Raw genomic sequence first — 13,893 nt, 5'->3', positions numbered from 1 at the left:
ACAAAACTGAGTGAACACGAAATAAAAAGGGCATTCACATTCCCAAAGGCTAGCTGGACTCGGACAGCCCGGCTCCCTCATCACCATAAAGTAGTCAATTAACCACTCCGCGAGGGAATCTAAACCAGTTACAGCTAAATCAAGCTGTAAAAGAGGAGGGTACTCAACTTTGACGACGAAAAGGAAGCCATCATGCGAGGAAATGCTCCAAAAAGCAAACATAGTAAAGGCGCTCTTGACAAAAACACAAACACGTAGGTAAGCTGCGAAAATTGGAATGAGTTTATCAGAGACGAACACTACTATGAAGGGAGTGGATATGTAACAACTCCTCATCTATCCTCCTCCTTAGATTCCTAGACTGGGTTAAGTCTGTTTGGGGTGCAGATATCTATGGTTATCTACGGATACGTCCCTGATTATACACAATATCTTAGGATAGTCGTTCCAGGGGTTAGAACCCTGTGATACCTGACGGTAATTCTCTTGTAATATCACTCGCAGAAATATTATGCAGTAGGAAGTTGCCAGTAGGAACTTTCATCAGGACGACATGGCTTGAGCCCAAAAATGCAAGAGAAATTTTAGTGCATCTCGTACCCGAATATATCTAGCCAGCTTATTGCTCCAATGCAAAAAGACATGTATAGGATAATATTGTTCCTTGATATTTAAAAATGCACTAGAGAATCTTGCTATATCAGTCAACTTAAGCCTCACCAACAAACTAAAAGGTCATAGTTCCTTTTGCCTATAGTTTTACCGTCATTAGGCTATAGTCTCTTATTTCAACTCTTATTTTTCCCAGTTCCTTTTCCTCTATCTGGCTACCTAACCTCCTTAAAATTTTGTTCCCTGCCTCAAGTGCAGCTGGATGTTCTAAAGACCTCTATAGTTCCATCAATGGTGAGCAGAAAATTTTACTTCAATAGTAAAATATCATGTCCTCAATTATTTTCTCATAAAAGATATTGTTTTCTCACCAAAAAAGTCCATTATAATTATAACTTGTGCATCACCACGTCTCTTTGCTACTATCACCTGTATATTCTGGTAGCCTATTGAAAACACTTCTGGCTCGCATAGACTGGGTCAAGATTTGAGCCCCACTAACAGCCCAGTACTTTTCAGTAGTGTCTGCACCCCAACTGTCTTTGTTAGCATGAGAGGAGAGGGATGATGTTGTCGGGTGGCTTCTAGGTCCACCCACTGAGTTACCAGCAGGCAATGACTGGCACTTCCTGGGTGTAGGCTTGAATGGAAAATGTCTTGGGTTTTTATCACATGTATATATGGTGGGTTTCATGAATATTTTATAACAAGCTTAAGGACTTGTCCTTTGCCTCTCGTAGGCTATCTATAAACTTGAGAGTTAATAGGCATATTATAAAGAACTATTCTTTGGTTACCCGTTCTCGAACACTCATTTCACTTGGGTTACTTGATCAACTTTTACACCTTGAAGCATGAAACATATCATTTCTACAGATTATTATTATTATTATTACTAGCCAAGCCACAACCCTAGTTGGAAAAGCAAGATGATATAAGCCCAAGGGCTCCAATAGGGAAAAATAGCCCAGTGAGGAAAGGAAATAAGGAAATAGATAAATGATGAGAATAAATTAACAATATATCATTCTATAAACAGTAACAACGTCAAAACAGATATGTCCTATATAGACTATTAACAACGTAAAAAACAGATATGTCATATATAAACTATAAAAAGACTCATCTCAGCCTGGTCAACATAAAAACATTTGCTCCAACTTTGAACTTTTGAAGTTCTACTGATTCAACTACTCGATTAGGAAGATCATTCCACAACTTGGTAACAGCTGGAATAAAATTTCTAGAATACTGTGTAGTATTGAGCCTCAAGATGGAGAAGGCCTGGCTATTAGAATTAACTGCCTGCCTAGTATTACGAACAGGATAGAATTGTCCAGGGAGATCTGAATGTAAAGGATGGTCAGAGTTATGAAAAATCTTATGCAACATGCATAATGAACTAATTGAACGACGGTGCCAAAGATTAATATCTAGATCAGGAATAAGAAATTTAATAGACTGTGAGTTTCTGTCCAACAAATTAAGATGAGAATCAGCAGCTGAACACCAGACAGGAGAACAATACTCAAAACCAGGTAGAATGAAAGAATTACAACACTTCTTCAGAATAGACTGATCACCGAAAATCTTGTAAGACTTTCTCAATAAGCCAATTTTTTGTGCTATTGAAGAAGACACAGACCTAATGTGTTTCTCAAAATTAAATTTGCTGTCGAGAATCACACCTAAAATTTTAAAAGATTCATACAAATTTAAAGAAACATTATCAATACTGAGATCTGGATGTTGACGAGCCACCGTCCTTGACCTACTTACAATCATACTTGAGTTTTGTTAGGATTCAACTTCATATCCCATAATTTGCACCATGCACTAATTTTAGCTAAATCTCTATTAAGGGATTCACCAACCCCAGATCTACATTCAGGGGATGGAATTGATGCAAAGAGAGTAGCATCATCTGCATATGCAACAAGCTTGTTTTCTAGGCCAAACCACATGTCATATGTATATAGTATGAAAAGCAATGGGCCAAGAACACTACCCTGTGGAACACCGGATATCACATTCCTATACTCAGTATGGTGCCCATCAACAACAACTCTTTGAGATCTATTACTTAAAAAATCAATAATAATGCTAAGAAACGACCCACCCACTCCCAACTGTTTCAGTTTGAAAAGAAGGGCCTCATGATTAACACGGTCAAAGGCAGCACTAAAATCAAGGCCAATCATACGAACTTCCTGACCACAATCAAGGGATTTCTGTACAGCATTGGATATTGTAAGAATGGCATCACATGCTCCAAGGCCTTTAGGAAACCAAATTGCAAACTAGGGAGTAGATGATTACCTTCAGCAAACCTATTAAGACGTTTTGCCAGAAGATGTTCAAAAACTTTAGATAATATGGGAGTTATGGAAATTGGGCAGTAATCAGTGGGACTTGAGCCACCACAAACACATTTACATAGTGCTAAAAGCTCCTCTTCTTGCTAACTTGCGCAAAATAACAGATAAATTTTGAGCTAAGAAATCTGCTGTCTTTATAAAAAACAAAATAAAAATACCATTTGGGTCTACACCTCCATAAGCCTCAAGGTCCATCGACAGAGCTTTAATCTCACGAGATTGAAAAGCTAAACTAGTTAGTTTAGCCTCAGGAAAACAGGAATGAGGAAGTTCAAGTTTTTCATTACTCTGTTTACTGTCAAAAACATCAGCCAAAAGGGTTGCCTTTTCCTTTGAACAGTGAGTGACTGAGCCATCTGGTTTAAGTAAAGGAGGAACTGTTGCATCTACACCAAAGAGTGCAGATTTAAGGGTAGATCACTATTTATGTTCCTGAATTGTACCAGAAAGGGTTTCTTTTATGGTTAAATTGTACTCCTTTTCAGTTGTGGTATAAACTCTCTGAGCAAAAGCTCGAAGCTGAGTATAGTTGTTCCAGGTCAAATTTGATCTGTTACCCTTCCAAAGATGATAGGCCTCCTGCTTCTCCAAATAAGCATGTCTACAATCATCATTGAACCACGGTTCGACCTTCACTCGGTACCTTAGCACACGAAAAGGGATACGCCTATCAATTATGTTGACTAGATTCTCATTCAAAGGGACAACAGGATCTACACTACTATATAATTGTGACCAATTCAAGCACAAAAGATTATGCAAAATCCCATTCCAGTCTGCTTGGGATTTCATATAAATTTTACAAGAGTATGATATATCAGGGACAGGCTGTTTAGTCTTCACTACTAATGAAACAAGGCATGATCAGATGTCCCAACTGGAGAACCAACCTTACCAGTTATAACGCCAGGGGAGTCAGTGTATACGAGGTCCAAGCAATTACCAGACCTGTGAGTAGCTTCATTTATGATTTGCTCACAGCCTGATTCAGAGGCAAAGTCTAAAGCTCTTAAGCCATGGCGATCGGTAGGAGAGATAGAACTTAACCACTCCCTATGGTGAGCATTAAAATCACCAACAAAGACAAAAGAAGCCTTTCTATCATCTTCTTTTATCTTAGCCATAATGGTAAGAAGACAATCGAAGATAGAATCATCCATGTCTGAATTCCGGTAGATCGAACACAAATAAAAGTTATTATGAGAAGCAGGGTACTCGGTCCTAATATACACCGCCATTTCCCTGGCCCTAGGGATGGCATCATGTTTCAACGTTATTGGCTTCTTAAAACCAGTTATAAGGAGCTTAGATGAGTGCCTCATATTAGAAACCAAAGTTTCTGAGCACAAAAGAATATCATACTATCTGGATGCAACTGTAAGGACTTGGATATTTGTATGAAGACCACGAATATTGCAATACAGAAGACGACATTGACGAAATCTAGGACGTACTGGTCCCGGATTTCGCTCAATGTCTCCAGACAGCATAAGAATTAATAGAAATAAAAAAGAGACATCATACTTAAAAACTAGATTAACAAGAATTATAACAAAAACAATATGTACAGAATTATAAATAAAGTGATTGTTGATACCCATACACTATAGTAAAATGTCGGAAAAACTGGTCAACATGGAGGGGCCGATACACCATGCAAAGCTAAATACCCTCCAGGATAGCCACTTCAACTGAAGGGAGGACAGTAAGGGTGGTTTTGAGAAGAAAAAGAATCAGAAAAAGGAAAAGACAACCTCTTGATAAACCACCAGGCATCCATGGCTCATATTTGTCGTTTTATCTGTTTTCAAATATATACAGTACGATAACTCCACTCAAAATGGAGGTATTGGCTTGACCTTACTAAGCTAGAGAAATTTAATGTGATTAATATTTTTAATCATGCTTTTCCTTACTCCATACTTTATCTTTAATTACTGATACTGTTTCTGTTCTGAAACAATATCATTAGCTGCAAATATTTTAACTAATATATTCGATGATATATTTGCTTGTGACCATAAGATTGGTGAAAAAGTTGGTTTTCTATAAAGATATTGTTACTTACCAAAATGATGTACAGCATGTAACAGTACACCCAACGTTATAAAGGGTCCATATCCAAATGACTTGGCCATGTTACAAGTGACGAGGGTCATAACAAATTCAAAAGGTGCCCCAACTGTTACTGTGAGGCCAAGAAGTTCTGTGCTGCCTCCAAGGTCAAACAGGAATAAGTACATAAATGTTTCGAAGTAGCCTGAAAACATTCCTGTAGAGGAAAAAGGCTACATTAGTCATCTGTAATCTATAAGGTTAAATAATTGTTTTGGTGGCAATAGTACCTTGAATGATTCTACTTTCTAACCTGAGTTTTTGTGTCATGTAAATATCTTTGATCCACAATACCACACTTTATTACTTATAAATTTTCCTAAGTGGACATGTAACCTTTATACCATGTTTTAGGTCATTGCTCCATTTAGAAGAAGGATAAAATTCATATATAAACAAATACCTATTAATAAAAAGACCAACTGAAATATTTTGCAGCAGTAAATGTCAGTTTTATAAAGGACAAGGTAGAGACACTACATAACATAACAAACATAAAAGAAATGCTCTACAGTCAGTTGTTAGTTAACATTTTTGGGGGGATGGGGCCAGTGAAAGAGCCTATTTGGAAACCATGTTATACTCAGTTCAATATACTCAGTTACATTTATATGAACAAAATACACTAATCAATATTCATTTACATTTAATAGAAAAGTGAATCATGAATTAAAAGAAAATGTTGAATCATGTGCCACTACCAAAGTACCAGCTAAAGGCGAAATTGTGTAAGAATTGAAATAAATGACAAAAGCATTATACCAAAGGAAAAAGTATGTAAAGTATACAAAATAAGAACATTTATATATACTAATCACTCACTATTGTATACTCATACAGCGCCACTCATCTCTTACTATACATTCACACTTCTTTGTCCGTAAAGATTCTCTTTTATTAGTCTTGCAACACCATTGACTCATCTCTTTGCTTCTCAACGACTTCCAAATTAGTCTATACTTTTAGCTCTGCATGTGGCCGAACACACTTCAAAGCATTGATTAGGCTATTTTGTAACTCCACCACATCGTCGTTTTTATAATTCTCAGCCATTTAACCTTCCTTACCCTATATATATATTTATATATATATATATATATATATATATATATATATATATATATATATATATATATATATATATATATATATATATATATATATATATATATATATATGGGTCTAGGACTTTTCGTCTAAAGCACTTTCGTCTAAAGCCCTTTCGTCTAAAGCACTTTTGTCTAAAAGGACTTTGGTCTAAAGGCACTTTGGTCTAAAAGCTCTTTGGTCTAAAGGCACTATGGTCTAAAAGCACTTTGGTCTAAAATACATGAAATGCATAAAAAGGTAAAATGATAACAAGTTAAAAGTAATAAAAATGTTTTATTAAGGTATAAATTCATATGATTAAAGATAAAATCTTAACTATTACAAGAAAAGTCATTAAAATTACTAATAATGCAATAAAAAAAATTGGTTAAAGATAAAATCTTAACTATTATAAGAAAAGTAATTAAAAATACTTATAATGCAATACAAAAAATTGCGAAATAAAAACAAGTAAAAATCTATAAAAATGTAAATAAGAGACAGTATCTAAAAAGAACTCAAATTGTGTGCAATGCTTCTGAGGTAATCTTCCAATAAACGATTCTGGTAATCAGCAACAACATTGTAAATTCTTTGCTCTCTTCTTGCTACTTTGGTATTTGGTTTCTTTGGGGTTGCCCCTACGGTAAGTTGAGATATTCTTGTTTTGACGATTTGTTCTTCACTTCTTAGAGCATCCAGAACATTATATAAATATGAATGAGATCGAACTAATACACCAAATTGTCTATGCCATGCTTCAACTGAATTTATCGTACAAGCGTTACCTGCGAGCGTAAGTTCATAAACATTCCATTCATGTACCGTCTTCCATTTCGTCTTTGCATCCCGTTTACAAAAGTATTGTCTATGTATTCAATAAACGGCAATGCATTTTCTGGTACTTCTTGTTTTAAACATTGCATTCCTCTTGGTACATCATCAATAGGCAGAAAGGCCAGTGCATTCTCTAAAAGTGCATGCAACATCTTAACATAAATTTCTTCCGATTTCCCTGGTAGTAAAGCAAAAAGAACTGGATTTCGGCATGAATTGTATGTATTTGATAAAAGATGTTTGGACACATTTCAAAAGTGCCCTCAGCAAACCAGTGCTTTGAGGATCCCAACTTTTGCAATGATGATGGGGCCGCAAAGATCAAAACTCTATCCTCATCGTCTGATCCACTATCATGTAGCAACCAGTTTTCTTCTCCCAATGTTATTCTAAACCTACCTTGCACATCTACATAGGCTAATGATGTCGGAAGCTTGGGAACTTGTTTACTTCTTAATTTCCGAACATTTCGAGTCATAGAAGCAGTGGTAGGAAGCAGCGGCTGGGAACATTCAGGAACCTGACTAATCACTTCAGATATAATTGCTGCCGGCGTTTCAGATGTTGTACTAGCCTTTTCTGTAGTTTTGTTTTTTGCTTGCAACACACACACACATATATATATATATATGCACACATATATATTAAAGGGTAAAATCCACAGGAAACAGGAAAGGAAAAGACCAGGTACCAAGCGCTTTCGTGTATTATGTACGTAATACACGAAAGCGCTTGGTACCTGGTCTTTTCCTTTCCTGTTTCCTGTGGATTTTACCCTTTAATATATGTCACGTGCAGTTTTGTGACTGATAAGTAACACATATATATATATATATATATATATATATATATATATATATATATATATATATATATGTGTGTGTGTGTGTGTGTGTATTGTGAGGATACAGATAGACAGTTTCCGACACTGGGGGTTTATTGACGAGAGAGCCGGACTACATCGAGATATGCGGACGTACAAGTAGCACGGAAAATGCCCTAGGTGGCTTAGCCAGGCTTAGGTTTAAATTTGTGTTTCTTTTGGTACAAAAAGCATTGAATAATAATATTAATATAAAATTTACATATTTGATTATCACATCACATCAGAAGAAAGAACGGAGAATTCCGCATTTACTGATACAGAACAAAAGATCTCATATTTAAATACAAATGCGTGAAATAAATACAAAGGGATAATAGACTTCGAAACATACTTTTTGGAAGGTGTCCGTACAAGTACTCCCCCTCCCCCCCCCCCCCCCCCCGAGTTATATAGAAAAAAAAAATTCATTGAGTGGGAGGAAATATGTTGAATATCTTAGTTTTTAATGTTCTTGGAGGGTACAGGGTTCTTCCGGACCGGGACTGTCGCGGTGGGGAATTTTGTTTATTTCTTGATTGGGTTTTCTTTGACAGGATTCCTCCCCATGGTCTTGGGTTGGGGTTTTCGACTGTCTGAGGTGTGGCGGTATTATGCGCCACTTTCTTGTGTTGAGGAGGTATCCTTGGTCGACGGCCTGTTTTGTCCGTGAATTGTTCGTCATTAATGATGAATGCTGGCTTTAACCTGTTAATTGAGATCCAGTCTTCTCTTCCGTGGATGAGTAGAAGGTATGCCTTGGGTTTTCTGTTGATGATTCTGTAGGCTCCTTTGTATGGGCGTCTTAGTGGGGTCGGTGGGCGTCGTCACGGATGAAAACGAACTCGCACGTCCGTAGATCTTGCGGCATGAACGTTTTTGTTGTGTTGTTGAAAGTTCGGTGAAACAGAGTGAATTAGCTTACGATGTTTCTGACTCTTTCCGAGGTCTGGTCGCTTTCGTTGGATGGCACCGGGAAGAATTCTCCTGGCACAGTTATGGTTTCTCCATAAACTTTTTCTGCTGATGAAGGTTCTCCGTTGGATCTGGGGGCGTTGCGTAGTCCTAGGAGGACCCAGGGTAGATGGGCCTTCCAGTTGTTGTCACAGCAACAAGCCATCAGGGAAGCTGTGAGGGACCGATGGGCCCATTCGACCATTCTGTTTGCAGCGGGGTTGTAGGAGGTTGTGCTGTGGGCGTTGATCCCAAGTGGTTTTGTGAGGGCACCCCAGACATCTGACAGGAAGGCCGGCCCCCTGTCGGTTGTAATGTCATCTGGAACGCCGAACCTGCTGATCCAACTTAAAAGGAGGGCGTTGACACAGGAGGGTGTTATAATTGTTGCATGGGGGTTGCTTCGATCCACCTGGTGGACCTGTCGATGACTGTCAACAGGAAGCAGTCCCCTCCGGAAGGGTGAAAGGGGCCAACGACGTCGATGTGCACGTGGCCGAAACGTCTCATGGGTTGCTTGAAGTTCCCGTTTCTTGATGTTGTGTGTCGGGAAATTTTGTTTGTTTTTCATTTGATGCAGCTGCGGGCCCACCGGGTGATGTCCTTCCTCATCCTGTGCCAGATGCATTTGCTGGATATGATTCTTGCTGTCGTTCTGCCCGAGGGATGGGAGAGGGAATGTACTATATCGAAGATGGCTTTTCTTTGAGAGGAGGGTACCAGTGGCCTGGGATGGCCAGTACTGACGTCGCAGAGGAGGGCCGTGTTAGATGACCCTAACGGGACGTCTTCCCATTTCAAAGTCGTGATGGCTGTCCGGTAGGCTGATGTTTCTGGGTCGAGTTGTTGCTCATGTGCCAGTTCCTCGTAGTCAATGCCGAGGTGGACGCCGTTTATCTCTACCCTGGAGAGGGCGTCGGCTACCAGGTTTTTCTTCCCTGGTACGTATTGAAGTGTGCATCCAAATTCTGCGATGGGGGCGAGGTGTCTCAGTTGACGGGCTGACCAGGCATCACTTGTCTTTGTGAAGGCATGGACAAGTGGTTGGTGGTCACTTCGAATGGTGAAAGGGGTACCTTCTAAAAGGTACTTGAAATGTTTTACCGCTGTGTAGACTGCAAGGAGCTCTCGATCAAAAGTACTGTACTTTTGCTCGGCGCCGTTGAGTTTTTTGCTGAAGAAGGTAATAGGCTGCAGGGCGCCTTTGAGTTTTTTGCTGAAGAAGGTGATAGGCTGCAGGGTGCCATTGACCAATTGTTCTAAGGCGGCTCCGCAAGCTGTGTTGCCGACGTCGGTGGTCAGGAGTGCTCCTGGGGTGACAAAGGCCAACGTTGTAGCTTTGGCGAGGGCTGCCTTCGTCTCTTTGAATGCTGACTGCTGCTCTGCGTTCCAGGACAACAATTTCAGTTTACCCTTTAGGACATCGGACAGTGGCACTGAGATGCCTGCGATGTTAGGGATAAAACGCCAGTAATAATTAACCATCCTGAGGAATTCTTGTAGTTCATTGATGGTTTTTGGTGGTGGGAATTCTTCTATCGCCTTGGTTTTTTATGTTAGGGGACGTACGCCTTCGTTGGAGATTTTGTTGCCCAGGAAGTCGATGGAATCAGCGTCGAAAGTGCACTTGTCAAATCGTACGATTAGCCCGTTGTCCTGGAGTCGACGGAGAACAGTTCAAACGTGCTGAAGATGTTCATCTTGCGATTTTGAAAATATCAGGATGTTGTCTACGTAGCAGCAGCAAAATAGCAAGTCACCCAGGATGCTGTCCATCAGACGCTGGAACGTCGCACCGGCGTTCCTGAGTCCGAAAGTGGAGTATGTGAAGACGTAGGTGCCGAAGGGGGTGATAATAGCTGTCTTTGGAATGTCGTCTGGGTTGACAGGGACCTGAAAATAGGATTTCAAAAGATCCATTTTAGAGAAGATTTTTGCCCTATTCAGGGCCTGGTCCTGGATGTTGGGCAAAGGATAATGGTCAGGTGTGGTGACAAGGTTAAGGCGTCTGTAATCTCCACACGGACACCATGTCCCGTCTGATTTCCTGACCATATGGAGAGGGGAGGCCCATGGGCTGGAGGCCTTATTGTATATGCCCATTCTTTCCATCACCTGGAAGGCCTGTTTTGTGTCGTGGAGTTTGTTAGGTGGCAGGCGGCAGAACTTTGCATGCATTGGCAGGCCCTTCGTTGTTATGGGGTGGTAGATGCCGTGCCGAGCGGGTTTTCCTGTCGTCAGTCGTAACTCGAGCTTGAATACGTCCAAGAATTCATGGCGAAGGATGTTGTTTCTGTGGGTAGAAACAGAGTGAGCGGCGGGCATTGAAGGGCCCAGGGTTAAGGCTGTGGATTGGAATGAATCAATGTCTATTAATCTTTTTTGGGTGATGTCGACCAGGAGTCCGTGATGGCCTAGGAAATCTGCTCCCAGGATAGGGTTTGTAACATCGGTGATAAAATTCCCAGTGAAAGGCCTTTGTAATAAGCAGAGTTTCATCTGTTTCGTCCCGTAACTCTTTATACGTGTGCTGTTGGCTGCTGTAAGGCTTGTTGAAGAGTCAATTGGTTGATTCTTTCGGCTTTTGTGGGCGGCAATATGGAGTGGGTGGCCCCCGTGTCTACCAGGAATCTATTGTTTGAGAGGCCGTCTTTGATGTAGAAAGCCGTGTGCGTGGGGGCAAAGGTTGCGGCACCTTTGCGTGGCCGCCTGGGCCGTTTTTTGGAAATGAGCAAGGCGGCACGCAACAACACCCTGTTAGTTCGTGGTTGTGGTAGTTTGGCCTTGTGATGTTGGCGCAGGTTTGGTGTGGAGTGGAATCTTCCGCTGATACTTCACTGATGGTGTTGGTTGCATAGAGATGCTGCGCTCTCCTGATAAGGTCGTCTGTTTCCAGCTGGGGGGGTTGCGGGAGTTGGATCCTGACTTCTGGTGGAAGGCGACGTAGGAAGATTTCTCTTTCTAGGTTGATCTTCCTTCTGTTTCCGTCAGCGTCTCGGCCGGGGAGGAAAACTAAATTCTGCAATTCTTCCCATGCTTCCGTCGGAGATTGATCCCCGAGGGGTTGCTGCATTAGGTCGAAAATTCTGTGGGCACGTTCAGGTACGGGCGGAGAGTAGAACTCTATAAGCTTTGCCCGAAGTTCTGTGTATGATGGACGACCGGCCCGGGACTCGATCCATTGTGCCAACCTGTTGAAAATGTCTTCTGGTAGCACTGACAGTACAAGGTTGGCAAGGTCGGTCTCCCGGGTGAGTCCCGCGACGCGAAATTGAATGTCTGCACGGGTCAGCCATGCCGAGACATTTTTGTGTGAGAACGGCGAGAGCTTGATGTTTACCAGGTTGACGTGTTGTTCAGCGGGCAAGGTCACAGGTGGGGTGGATACAGTAGTCTTGTCGGCCGCGAAACCTGGAAACTCGTTGTAAGGTATCGGAAATTTTTTCGCCAAAACGCTCGCGAGAGCGCCGTATTTAGTCCATTATTGGCAGTCTCTTTGTACCTCACAATCCAAAATACTCAAGCGAGCGCCATTTCAGGTCCGCTAATGGAAAGGAGTGTCCAAGGGCATTTCTGCCCCGGGGTCAACAGTTGTGAGGATACAGAGAGACAGTTTCCGAAACTGAGGATTTATTGATGAGAGAGCCGGACTACATCGAGATGTGCGGATGTACAAGTAGCACAGAAAATGCCTGAGGCGGATTAGCCAGGCTTGGGTTTAAATTTATTTCTTTTGGTACAAAAATCATTGAATAATATTCTTAACATAAAATGTATATATTTGATTATCACATCTGAAGAAAGAGCGGAGAATTCAGCGTTTATCGATACAAAACGAAAGCTCTCAAATTTAAATACAAATGCGTGAAATAAATATAAATGGTTTATAGACATAGAAATACACTTGTCGGAAGGTGTCCGTACACTATATATATATATATATATATATATATATATATATATATATATATATGTATATATACAGTATATATATATATATATATATATATATATATATATATATATATATACAGTGAACCCTCGCTACTTCGCGGTTCGACCATCGCGGATTCACCACTTCGCGGATTTTTTCCAAAACCCATATATATACAGTAATATATATATATATATATATATATATATATATATATATGTATGCATGTATTTATGTATATATGTAGGTATGTATATGTGTATACATATAAATATATATATATATATACACACACACACATATATATATATATATATATATATATATATATATATATATATACATATATATATATATATATATATATATATATATATATATATATATATATATCTAAAGTAGGAAGATGTGATGTAGTTCTAAGGGAAAAGTATGGGAAATATGTCTGGGTAATAAGCAAAGCTCTACCTCCAGTTTTTTTTCTACATTATGATCAGAGATAAATGTAAACAAAACATTGGTTGCCATTTTCTATCGTGCTTTTTAGCATGTTTAGGAAATGCATGATATAAAATCACCTTTAATATTTGTGCCTGTTTTAGTTTAGGGTACTGTAGTACATGCATTAAGTGTTCTGTACATTAAAGGGTAGTTTGTCAACAGTACTACATACAAGGGAAGGTTTTAAAAGTCTGAATATACATGTTGAATAAATAGGTAAATATGGTGTCACTACTTCGCGGATTTTCACCTATCGCGGCCGCGACTGGAACCTATCTACCGCGATAAACGAGGGTTCACTGTATATGTATATACATATATATATATATATATATATATATATATATATATATATATATATATATTTCAATACATATATATGTACATACATACATATATATACATATATATATATATTTATATATATATATATATATATATATATATATATATATATATATATATATATATGTATATATATATATATATATATATATATATATATATATATATATATATATATATATATATATGTATATATAGATATATATATATATATATATATATATATATATATATATATATATATATATATATGTATATGTATATAT

General features: G+C 39.1%; 1 protein-coding gene across 2 annotated transcripts in view; it reads right to left on the bottom strand.

Annotated features, from left to right (window-relative positions):
- Window positions 1–13,893, bottom strand: part of LOC137653611 (major facilitator superfamily domain-containing protein 6-like) — a 55,758-nt gene that overhangs the window by 13,904 nt on the left and 27,961 nt on the right. For both annotated transcript variants that reach the window (XM_068387165.1, XM_068387172.1), the window contains exon 7: window positions 5,059–5,262. In XM_068387165.1, coding sequence (XP_068243266.1) covers window positions 5,059–5,262 — 204 coding nt within the window. The remainder of the gene's footprint in view (window positions 1–5,058; window positions 5,263–13,893) is intronic.

This window comes from Palaemon carinicauda, chromosome 1 (genome assembly GCF_036898095.1).
Source record: "Palaemon carinicauda isolate YSFRI2023 chromosome 1, ASM3689809v2, whole genome shotgun sequence".
NCBI lineage: Eukaryota > Metazoa > Arthropoda > Malacostraca > Decapoda > Palaemonidae > Palaemon > Palaemon carinicauda.
This window is presented reverse-complemented; position numbering and strand designations above follow the sequence as displayed.